The sequence below is a fragment of the Pollachius pollachius genome (assembly GCF_949987615.1).
Source record: "Pollachius pollachius genome assembly, chromosome: 2".
Lineage (NCBI taxonomy): Eukaryota > Metazoa > Chordata > Actinopteri > Gadiformes > Gadidae > Pollachius > Pollachius pollachius.
In genome coordinates, this window is record NC_136935.1 from 8,045,886 (window position 1) to 8,058,160 (window position 12,275).

Below are 12,275 nucleotides of genomic sequence, written 5' to 3' on the forward strand. Positions count from 1 at the left end.
GACCCAATAAAGTAAGCCTGGAACCATGCAAATAATCCAAAGTAATCCACCCTAATTTATTCTGTCAATTTAAACCCTCCCACCCAACCGTGTATGAAATTCACAATAATTAAAGACAATAACCTTTCAAACCTTTATTTAAATCATAAGTACAAATATTTTGCATTAAAAAATAAGTGCGGAATAGGTCAATAATGTTTGAAACAGAAACCCAAGGCACAAGAAATCCTTAAATTTAATTATTTATTATTAATTATGCCCAAAAGTTATACTACCTACTTGGTAATAAACCAGAATCAGCCAATGCTTCACTAGAGATGTCCTTTACCTGTCTGCATCAATCTTCAATGGTCGTCAGAATTCAAATCAACACGTTGGAAAGATTGTAGATGAGTTTAACCAACACTTGGATTTAAACAGATTTTAAATGAGACATTTTAATAGAAGTCTAAACACTTAACTCAACTATGAAAATAGAGGTCAAATACCAAAATAATTCTAGAATACTCAACAACTAATCTCGCAACGATTTCTACAGTCTAAGGTTTAGGATTTACAGAATAAACATACATCCTCGGAAATACAAGCAGTGTGAATGTGATGATTCGATGGAAAAAACTAACATTTACAACAAGAATGGGTGATTATTATATTTTTTAAAGGTTGGTCATAATTCAGGTCATTCTCATTCGTACCTCTTGGAGGATTTCTGATGCAAAGCAACAGAAACGCGGTCAATAACAATCAGAAATCAATTAAAACATTTCATTAATGAAAAAGCATAAATTCAGAATTCATTGAACATAAAATAAAAATAGGAGTTACCCAAGTTTTTATTAAAGCAATGATCAACCCATCTAGGCAGAAGTGGCCTTTCATAAATGTGCATCTATGTTGATCACTGCGCATCAGACATGTCTCAGCACACAGTTGCTATGGGGTTACCTGAGGAGATTAACTCACCTTTCAGCGACTCTCCGCTGCACTGAGGATAGAACAGAACACAGAATAGAGGCGACAACATGACAACAGGAACACATTTCTAACATCCCTACATACAACCTAGCAAGTATGAAAAAATTATTGCTTCTTCAATGAATGCAGCATTAGAACTTCTAAATGGAACAAGACAGACCCCTCAGGGGTCAATAGAAACTGGTAATATTCGTTATACATTTAATGAAGTCACTTCATTTAATAGAAATTATAGGAAAATGTTTAGTTTTTACCCATCTGGCCTCTTCTTCTGCAAAGCCCTCGTTAGATATTCTTAGTAAAGTTCTTCCACTAGTTTCGGTATAGAGACGAGTAAATGGACGACATGAGAAACAGATCACTTTATTGGTTGATTTGGAGTACACTCAGACCACTTGTTTCGTTACAGCGGAGCTAAAACCACAAGAGTGACTAGAGCAGAACATTAAAAGCCATCAGTGACTACTAACAAACTTAGAACTCCTTCGCTAACGCCGCAGGCTAACAACTCATAAAAGGCAAAAGCTAAAGCAGTGATAAAACGAGATCAGGGTTTCTCCAGGTCTTTGATGGACTCCATCTCCCACTTCTCCAGGAAGTCCTGCAAGTTGAGGTTGAAGGTGTCGATGCCCTTGGAGGACAGGTGCACCCCGTCCGGCCGGTACTGGCCCGTGTTGGAGCCGCAGCGGATGTTGTCATGGGTCAGGCTGGTGCCGCCCAGGTCCAGGATGATGTTGTGGATGCGGCGGTTGACCGTGGTCCTCACCAGGTCAACCTCATGGTTGTCTGCCGAGTGGCGCCACACCCGGCGGGGCAGGATGTTGGACCAGACCAGCAGGCACTGGGGGAAGATGCTGCGCATGGAGCTCAGGTCCTTCTTGACCGAGGCCAGCAGGTCGGTGGGGCTCTCCGTGCTCAGGTCGTTCCCGCCCAGGTGCATGATGAGCACGTCCGGGTTGGGCCACTTCACCTTGAGCTGGTGGAGCAGCGGCAACAGCTGGGGCCACGTCATGCCCTGGGTGCCCTTCCAGTGGATCACCACGTTGCTGGGGTCCATGCCCAGCTGCATGCCCACCTCTGGGGACTTGGCCCGCGCCTCGGCCCAGAACACCAGGGAGTGGCCGCAGATCCACACGCTCTTGGGCTCCCCGATTGGCTTACCTGGAGAACCAATAGAGTGCAGTCGTTAGTGACCAGTTCTACCTGGAGAAGCCTCATCAGTGGGTGGGAGAGGTGTTACGTGACCCTGTGCTTGATGAAAAATCGAGGAAAAGCTTTTAACAAAATTAGAAGAAACTTTTGAAAATCCAATTAACGCAAAAATGCTTTAAAAAAAAAAGGTGTAAATTGAGACAGATTTGGCAATTATCGTTAAATGTTGTACTTAGATTACCTCAACATTCTCTTTAATTTTTATATATTTTGTTACGTCTTTGTGTGGAACCACTGTTCATTCCATTGTTTCTCTAAAAGCGATAGACCATTACAAGAGTAAAGTACTCACCTACCTTGCTCTTCTAGACAACATCAGCACATGAACATCAAAATTCAAACCGGCAAAACAACGTCAGGCGAAATATCTCTCAATAAGAACCAGGTGCCCAGACAGTCTACATAGATAAGATAGATAAATAAAATATTTCGTAAGGTAAAGCTGTATGAATCTAATCTGTGCTGAACATGAACTGGCTGAATATACAGTTATAATACAATATGAAAATGTCAATCGAAAAATTACATGTAAGGTTTAAATTCAGAACAATGGGAGTTATAATCTCTGCTTTTCAGCCCGCTGTAAGCAGGGCACATAAAAAAAAGGGACCTTATTCCCTCCTTCCTTTACTAAAACACTTTAATAGCTGAAATCAACAATAAAAAGGTCACTGATGTCTTGTTTAAGACAAAGTAGAAGACAACATACTTGAAGCTGAACGATGCAAGACATCCAGTAGAAAATAACCAACCCAATGCATCCTAACTACAGCAAGAACTAGCGACAGGGATCTGGCTATGTCCTGGAACTCCTGGTTTCCATTGTCTGTCTGAAAGTGACTCTCCAGAGATTACCTTGACCCGCTCTCTGCCGTGTGCCTCGAAGCTGAACGAACCAAACGAGCAGCATGGCCGAGCGACTTCAACTAAACCTTTCAGGTCCCGTGGACGGACGGACAGGGGGAAACGCGTGCGCTCATGCAGATTCTGAGACTAAACGGTGACTCTTCAGATGACAACAAGCTAGGGACAATATCAGCAAAGCTTACAAGATAGATAGCATACAACCTAACAAATACAAGATGGGCTAAAGCTAAACATTTTCCGCAAGGCTAAATAGATTCAAATTACACTTAGCTTGGAATACTACAGGAGAAAAGGCTTTGAGTAACTTTTCAACATTTTAGCACTTGTAAAAACCCATCTTTTTACTGAGCAATCGTTTGTTTAGGGCAAGACTGTTATAGATTTACTACATGCATTTCTTCCGTGGGTAGATGATTAAGGGGATATACATATTATATCTTGTATTTATATAAAAACACACAACTATATATTTTCTTCAGAAAATGTTACATTGATTTTAAACCTTAAGACTATATACATGCATGTAAGCTTTATTTCACTAAAACGGTAGTTCCTCATATTCTTCAGAATATGATAGTATTTTATATAATTTCTACATTTTATCAATGGGTCGAGGAGATGCTGCACTGATTTAAAAACACAAACAAGAAGATGAAAGGACTTACCCCCACTGCTTTACTAACACCTGAGGGGACCAGTACTGGCAGATTTGGCTTTAAACGAACTTCACGACATTCACAAACTCTGAGCTAAATCTTTGCAGAGGGTCTGGTGACCAAGCAGATTCCTTCCAGGGCAGGACAGACGCTAGCCTACACCTCGAGCGAAACAAAGCTTCAAGGGAACCTGCCATACGAAGTAAGCTAGCTAGGACAACTAGTCCTAGCTAATGCATGGTGTTCGCAGTAGTTAGCTCGTTTACAGACGTCCAATCAAAGCAGTTTACAAACCTGAGATGAACATACTTAAGCTACGGGCAGAAAATGGTACAATTTCGGTGCCTCAACGTGAACCAGGAACGACCTAGCATGTTTTTACCTTTAGCTAAGTAATACCAGTATGCTGCAGTCCAAACATTTAGTCTGTAGACGTCAGCTAACTAACTAACGACATGAGCGTCTGTTCAGAGTGGGACGATGACCCGTTTCTTCATCCTAAAGCTTTCTGGACAGGATGAGCTATGCTAGCTTAACGAGAACAGACCATTGGGACAAACATGATACTTTTGCATCATGTTAAAAATCCAAAATTCAAGCCGAACAGTAATTACGTAAGGATTCAACTATAATTACAAGTTACACCGTGACTAGCTAAATAAACAATATATTGAAACGATATCTGAGAGGCAGTATTTGTGAAAAGATGTAATCTTACTCAATTGGTCTGTTAATATCATATAACTTAAAACATTACCGGCAAGACCAATAACTTGAGTCTGGATCTAACGCGGATGTGTCTGAGCTTGACGGATCAGCGCACACAGAGTGATAAAAGAAGTAGAGGTACTTAGTGGAGTCAGAAGTCTTCGTTCTTCAGGGCTGTGCTGGACCACTACACTAAGGATCACTTTGGCCGCCCTTTGCATAGCGACTAAAAGGCCAAATCTGGTCCATAGAATTCCTCTGGAAAAAGTTGATGCTGTGCGGGATTCTTATCTGACAAAACTTTAAATTCTAGCTTCTTTCTTAAATTAAGCTACCTGATTCAAAGTACTTCTTAATCAAGATCAAAACTAATGATTAACCAACTCTAGGAAAAATTAAACAACGACACTTAAACCCTGGATGCCCCTAGCTATCAATGTATATACTGTAGATATTTGTCAAAGACCAGCATAAACGTTGTAAGTATTGAAGTTATTAACGTAGTGAACAGTAGTTTTGTTTGCTTCCTCGGCCCAGCCGGTGACCTCCAGCCCAAACATCGGACTATAAAACGAGGTTAACACTGATACCTTGTGAGACGGAGGGACGTCTCTTCCAAACTCCTTGTTTCTTGAGGTTCCTAATCTCTTGATAATGCAATTCCCTTTTGTCCTGAATCCGCTGGTTGTACTGGTCCAACTGGAGAAGAAAACACAGCATACACACCTTAGTGAAGACATAGTCGTGTTTAAGCACCATAATTTGACACCTTATGCATCGTTGTTGAGTTTTCTGAATATTTAATGAAATCTTTGTTTATAAGAAGTCCCACCCAATGCCAGAGAGCTTCAGTATGATACAATCATGCTCAATCAGAAAACACCTTGTGTGTAATGGTGTTTATTTCGACCAATATTTGGATTGCGATTTAGTATGCGTTTTTTCTTTGAGTGATACCTTTTTGTTGGACTTCGATTAATTGTTCGGCCCTATCTGGTCAGCCCTATCTGTGTCATTCAGCCCGTTTACCTTCTCCTTCTGCTTGGCCTTGATGTCCTCCTCCGTCCCTCCAGCGATCTGCACGCTGCAGACGGGCAGGTCTGTGGGAAGGCTGAACTGCACCGACTTGGAGGGTTTCAGAGACTTCACCGTCTCAATCACCTTGAGGCACCGGGCCACCGTGAGGGCCGAGTTCGGCTCCTGACCCTCAGCGCTGGGGGTCAGGGCTGGAGTTGACGGGCCGCCCTGGGAGGACCCCGGGGCCCGGGGGCCGCTGGGGGGGGCCGGGACCGGGCTGGTGGAGCTCGGACCTGGGTCCTCCTGACCCAGGAAGGGGAGAGAGGAGGAGGACGAGGAGGGGGGCCCGAAGGTAGGGAACCCCTGGACGTACTGCGGGGGCGATCCGGGAGAGTGTCCAGGGGGAGTCCCGTACCGACGAGCTGGTGGCGCAGCGGGAGGAGGCGGTGTGGAGGCCATCCTGGGGAAGGTGGGGCTCTGCGTGGTGCCGACCGGAGCCCAGCTGTTTGGGCCCTGGTAGGAGGAGCTGGGTTGCTGCGGTTGGAACTGAGTGGAGGGGGGACCGGAGGGCGTGTTGTATTCATACCCGGCCCCGATGGTCTTGGTGAGACACTGCATCTCTTTGGCCCTCTTCAGAGCCTCCATCTCCTGCTGGTCCAGGAAGCCCTCGTACTCAGACTCCCGGCCGCCCTGCGGCTCGGCGCTGGGCGGCCGGGCCGGGGACGGGCGTCGCCTCGCCTCCGTGGACCCGGCCCACTCTGGTCGCCCCTCGCTCCTATTGGCTGAGGACCAGCCGATCTCTCTCTCAGCGGACGAGTAGCCCTCACTGGAGCGGATGCCCTCCGGGGCGCCGGGCCTGGAGCCGTCGCCGGTCGTCAGCTTCATGCCGATGGTCCTGAGCAGAGTCTGGATCTTGTCGAAGGGCTGGTCCTCCTCGGTGGTCCTCTCTGCGGAGGAGGAGCTCCGGGGGCCGGGCTCGTGGTACCGGCTGGGGGCCGGCTGCTCCGAGGCCAGGCCCACGATCCTGGAGAAGCCGCTGCCGTCCTGCACGGCGCGCTCGTGGGGCAGCAGCCCGTCATCGGGCAGCCTGTAGCTCGGCGGCTCGCTGGGGGTCCTCTGCGCCTCGCTGGGGGTCCGCTGCTGGTAGGGGGCGGGGCCTCTGACCGCCGCCGCCGGAGTCTTCTTGTGGGCCTCCAGGCCTTTGTTGAAGATCTCCAGGAGGGGGTTGTAGGACGGGCCGGGTACCGCCGCGGCCCACTGGGCGGGGGGCCGGGGGGAGGGGCTCCGCGGGGGTGAGTCCACCGGGGACGGGGGTCTGAACTGCGGGGGTTTGAAGGCGGGCGGGGGCTGGGCGGAGGTAGGGGCGTAGGAGCCGGAGGGGAGGGGACTCTGAGGGGCGGCCGGGTGAGGCGTCGGGGAGGCAGAGCGCCCCCGGTGGGGGTCCGGTGACCGGGCACGCTTGGCCGGGGGGGGGTCGTAGAGAGGGTCGTACGGTGGTTCTGCGTGGGGTTTGGCGGCGTACGGGTCGGCGTACGCGTCGTAGCGGTCCGGGTACGGAGCGCTGCTGTAGGGGCGCTCCGGGTAGGGCTGCTCCCCGTACGGCTGGTCTCCATGGGGACGGTCGCTGTAGGAACGTTCGGCATAGGCACGGTCCGCCGCGTAAGGCGCACCCCTGTAGGGCATGTCTCCGTAGGGATAGTCGTCATAGAGACGGTCTCTGTAGGGGTCGGCGTGGGGCGGGGGCCGGTAGCCTCTCTCGTAAGAGTTGCCATAGTAACCTCTTTCCGGGTCGCACGGAGGCGAGCGGTACCGGTATTCCGGGTCTTCCCGATGGGCCGGTTTGTACTCCTTCAGGGGCAGGGCGATGCGGCCGTGGTCGTAGTCGATGCACGTCCCGCGGGGGTCAGGGCCGCGGGGGTCAGGGCCGCGGGGGTCACCTCCTCCTCGGGGGTCTCCTCGATGGTCTGGGCCCCGGGGGTCTCCTCCCCGAGAGTCTCGAGGATCACTGTCCCGGTGGTCCCGCTCCACCATGGACTTCCTGTGAGCGATCATCTCGTTCAGCTTCTCCAGTTCCCATTTCTTCCTGGCGAGTTCGTCATCGACCGGCACAGCTCCACTGCCACCGCTACTACCCCCCCTCCCATCCCTCCCTTCCCTCCCATCCCTCCCATCCCTCCCTTCTCTGCCATCCCTCTCCTTGCTGTTTTTACTAATCTTAGTCCTGCTGCTCCCACTGTCCCTGCTCCTCTCCCCGCTCCTCTCCCGGCTCCGGGAGGGGGAGCGGCGGTGCGGGCGCTCCCGCTCCTGACTTCCGCTGCGTCTGACGCTGGAGCTGCGGTGCCTCTCGATGAAGCGGCCATAGTGCGTCCTGGAGGGGCTGCGGCTCCGGCTGCGCGAGCGACCGTATCGCCGGCGGCCGGCGGCGTAGTCCTTGCGCCCGCCGCCCCCCCGGCCTTCCTTAGAGTCCTGGGAACGCAGGTTCTTCACCACCGCCTTCAGCTTATCAGACTCCGCCTGCTCTTTACTGCAGAGGAAGGAAACCACATGAGCCGGGGACACTACACGCTGGGAGACTGGTGAGACGTTACTCCGAGGAGGAGGAGAATGGGAATGACGACTGGGAATGGGAACATTAAGGGACTGCCGGGAGAGGCCCATCTTGGACTCACCCTTTGTCGTCCACACTCTTTGTTTCTTTGGAGATCTTGATGGTCATCTGAAACACGGACATAGAGGAGGGGTTCAGAACAGCTTCCTCCGCTCATCCTCTCAACACATTGTTCTTTGAGGATATCGGCTATATAAGTCCGGCTGCGGTACCTACCTTCCCTTTGGCCGGGCCGGCACCGACGGCACTCAGCTTCCGGACGGGAAGGAAGACGTTCTCCATGAAGCGGGTGATCCGGATGGCCTGGTGCCCGCCGTCCGCCGTCTCATGCTGGCGAGGAAGAGAGGGCGGCACGTGAACGACGACCACCAACAACGCTCAGAACAGAGTGGAACACCACAGAACAGAGGGGAACAGAGTAGAACAGAGTGGAACAAGGTAGAACACAGCAGAACAGAGGGGAACCGAGTAGGACAGAGTGGAACACCACAGAACAGAGGGGAACCGAGTAGAACAGAGTGGAACAAGGTAGAACACAGCAGAACAGAGGGGAACCGAGTAGGACAGAGTGGAACACCACAGAACAGAGGGGAACCGAGTAGAACAGAGTGGAACAAGGTAGAACACCACAGAACCGAGTGGAACAGAGAAGCGCCGAGTAGAACAGAGTGGAACAGTAGAAAAGAGTGGAGTCAATCAGAGTACAGAGAGTGAACTCACCGGCACCACACTGAACTCCACCTTCTCGTTCAGCTGGAGCTTCTTCTGCTTGACGATGATGACCTCCGACATGCGGAAGAACAGCTGGGGATTCTGGGAGCACTTGATGAGCCCGGACTCGTCGGAGAACTCGATCACGATGCCCTGTCCCAACACATAACGGATCGTATCACCACAGTGGGGCATTGACCCCAGCACCCCACAGCAGGGCACAGACCCCAGCACCCCACAGCAGGGCACAGACCCCAGCACCCCACAGCAGGGCACAGACCCCAGCCCCCCACAGTAAGACACCGACCCCAGCCCCCCACAGTAAGACACCAACCATAGCCTTCCACAGTAGGGCAGAACAAGGAGAGAGTCTCACGTGTCGGCGCTGCTCCGTGGACTCCTGGAAGGAGTCCGGGAGGATCTCCACGTAGGTGGCCCGCTCCTCCCTGCTCTCCCGCTGCGTGGCGATGTTGAAGCGCACCTTTGAGACGGTTACAGAGGGCGTGAGGACGGGCTACAGGTCACAGGCCAAAGGTCACAGGTCAAAAGGTGGGCTGATATTCATTCTCTAGCAGCACTCGTAGGGGTGTGGCCCTGCGGTTGGCAGTTGATCAGACAGTTGTTAATTGATCCCCCCAATGACCGGACTGGATCCCCCCCAATGAATCACCTTGTCTCCGACCATCATGGTGGCACTGGTCATGACGTCACTGGGGTCAAAGTGCAACATCTTCTGCTCCCCGGCGATGGTCATCACCAGGCGGCCTCGGTCGGGCCGCTCCTTCTCCTTCTCCCTCTCCTTCCCGCCGGCCGGCTGACCGTCCATGGGACGCTCCTCTTGCTCCTCCACCTTCGCCGAGACGGCGCTCACTTCCTGTTCAACCTTGACTGCTTCCTGTTTTACTTCGACCACGTCCTTCTTGTCTCCGTCCTCGCCCGCCGCCGCCTCCTCTTCGGCGTCCTTCTTCTTCTCTTCTTTATTAACATTCTGCAGACGGGGAGGGTTCAGGTTAAACGTCCCATCTGTCACTGACGACGACGATGCATTAAACACAGAGACTGACTAAACTCACTGTTGCGTAAGTCCCAGAATGCAGTGCACCTCATGCAGTGGGTAAGAGGGGACGTCTAGGGCAGTGGTTCTCAAAACCCTACCCACATTATTTGTCACACCAACAGCCTCAAATGTGTAATGGTTCAGACCCCCTAACCCTTCAGGACTGATCACATTCCAAAACTAGCAACGTTCTGTCCATGGTGGGCTGGGGGTCAGCACCCACCTTCTCTTAGTTGATGTGAGGGGTGTGTAGGTGAGTGCTGACATCCAGAGGTGTCCCCATGCACCTACACACACCCACACATCATCTAAGAGGAGCTGAATCGTTTACTGTACTTATTAAACACAGTTTTGCAGCCCACTTTGAAGGACAACGAAGATACAGGCTAGCAACTAGAGTTGTTCCGGTACCGATACCAGTATCGGAAATTCCGGGTATCGGCGAGTACGCAAGACTATGCACCGATCCCATACCGTCACATGACTAGCAGCTCATTTACTACACAGGCAGAGAACATCAAACACGTGTGACGCTGCGGCCGTTGCTACGGTGACGCCAAGCGTCCAATCGCGGCCGGGAGGTGGGAAGTGGGAGGGGCGGGCCGTGAGGGGGCGGGGCACCAACCTTCTCGTCGGGGTCCCCCTTCACGCCGTCCTTGGTGACCTGGTAGATCTGAGGGCTCTTGGAGATGGTCTTCAGCACGGTGCCCTGGAAGCGCTCCTTGCTGATGTCGTCGAAGGTTTTGGGGTCGGTCATTCTGAATCCCAGCGGGGTCCACTGGAGCGTGGAGGAGGAACACGACACAGAGCTCTCATCAACTGCTCCTTGGTAGCACCAACGCCCTCAAGTCTCTCCCATCCTGCTACTGTGGTGCTGTGTTGTGATTGGTTGGATTGTTACAGACTGATGTGATTGGTTGGATTGTTAGACTGCGTTTTGATTGGTTGGATTGTTACAGACTCTGTTGTAATTGGTTGTGTTGTAACAGACTGCGTTGTGATTGGTTGTATCGCTACAGACTGTGTTTTGATGGAGTGTCATGCTAGGTAGCTGAAATGTACACTCAGACACAATACCTTTATGTTTTTATTTGATATAATTCAATTATTTTAGACTGAAGGTAAATAATGAGCATGGATGAACAGCTGCTGATATGACGGGATGTGTGGAACCAATGAAAGAACGTTTATCTCAGGGCTCTCACCTTGACCTGGGCCGCTGCCAGCGCCGCAGCCACCTCCTTCCTCTTCTCAAAGTCTCTGGATTTCTCCTCTTCCTCCTCCTCCTTCTTCTTCCTCTCCTCCTCCCCCCTCTTCTTCCTCTCCTCCTCTTCTCGTTTCTTCTGCTCCTCCAGGATCTTGTCTCCCGGTGGCACCAGCCTCCTCAGGCGGATTCCCCTGGAGGCGTCATTCACCTGCATACACAGAACACACCTCCTCAGGACACCTGGATACACCTGGAGAACATCTGGATAACACCTGGATACACCTGGAGAACATCTGGAGAACACGTGGATACACCTGGAGAACACCTGGATACACCTGAATAACATCTGGAAACACCTGGATACACATGGAGAACACCTAGAGAACAATTGGATACACCTGGAGAATACCTGGATACACCTGGAGAACACCTGGATGCACCTGGTGAACACTTGGATAACAATTGGATGCACCTGGATACACCTGAATAACATCTGGAAACACCTGGATACACATGGAGAACACCTAGAGAACAATTGGACACACCTGGAGAATACCTGGATACACCTGGAGAACACCTGGATACACATGGAGAACACCTAGAGAACAATTGGACACATCTGGAGAATACCTGGATACACCTGGAGAACACGTGGATACACCTGGAGAACACCTGGATACACCTGAATAACATCTGGAAACACCTGGATACACATGGAGAACACCTAGAGAACAATTGGACAAACCTGGAGAATACCTGGATACACCTGGAGAACACCTGGAGAACACGTGGATACACCTGGAGAACACCTGGAGAACACCTGGATACACATCATGGATCAGGTGTTGAGGAGGGACCTACCGTCGTCAGGGTGAACTCCACCTCCTTGCCCACATCTTCCGGGCCGAGCTCGTTGTCGCTGAAGGTGTCCGAGACGTGGAAGGGCAGCCCCTCGTAGTCCTCCGAGCGGATGTCTCCAGTGCAGCCCACGATGCTGTGGATCTGACCCTGGGACAGACAGTGTGTGGGTCAACACGTCAGGGCGGAACTAATCCTAGACCTGTTCTACCTGACCTGTTGTAACATAGATAGTGATATATACAGTGGGGCAAAAAAGTATTTAGTCAGCCACCAATTGTGCAAGTTCTCCCACTTAAAAAGACAAGGGAGGCCTGTAATTTTCATCATAGGTAAACCTCAGCTATGAGAGACAAAATGAAAAAAAAAAATCCAGAAAATCACATTGTCTGATTTTTT

The 12,275-nt window shown here is 51.0% G+C and overlaps 1 protein-coding gene across 1 annotated transcript in view; it reads right to left on the reverse strand.

Moving 5' to 3' along the window:
- Positions 1 to 233: 233 nt before the first annotated feature.
- LOC307070551 (uncharacterized protein) overlaps positions 234 to 12,275 on the reverse strand; it is a 21,592-nt gene continuing 9,550 nt past the window's right edge. Inside the window, exons 11-21 of the mRNA XM_079729058.1 lie at positions 11,880 to 12,026; positions 11,017 to 11,226; positions 10,437 to 10,589; positions 9,425 to 9,742; positions 9,131 to 9,235; positions 8,764 to 8,907; positions 8,260 to 8,373; positions 8,105 to 8,151; positions 5,448 to 7,959; positions 5,009 to 5,117; positions 234 to 2,136 (exon numbers count right to left, since the gene is read on the reverse strand). Of these exons, the coding sequence (XP_079585184.1) occupies positions 1,523 to 2,136; positions 5,009 to 5,117; positions 5,448 to 7,959; positions 8,105 to 8,151; positions 8,260 to 8,373; positions 8,764 to 8,907; positions 9,131 to 9,235; positions 9,425 to 9,742; positions 10,437 to 10,589; positions 11,017 to 11,226; positions 11,880 to 12,026 (4,473 nt within the window). The 3' untranslated portion in view covers positions 234 to 1,522. The remainder of the gene's footprint in view (positions 2,137 to 5,008; positions 5,118 to 5,447; positions 7,960 to 8,104; positions 8,152 to 8,259; positions 8,374 to 8,763; positions 8,908 to 9,130; positions 9,236 to 9,424; positions 9,743 to 10,436; positions 10,590 to 11,016; positions 11,227 to 11,879; positions 12,027 to 12,275) is intronic.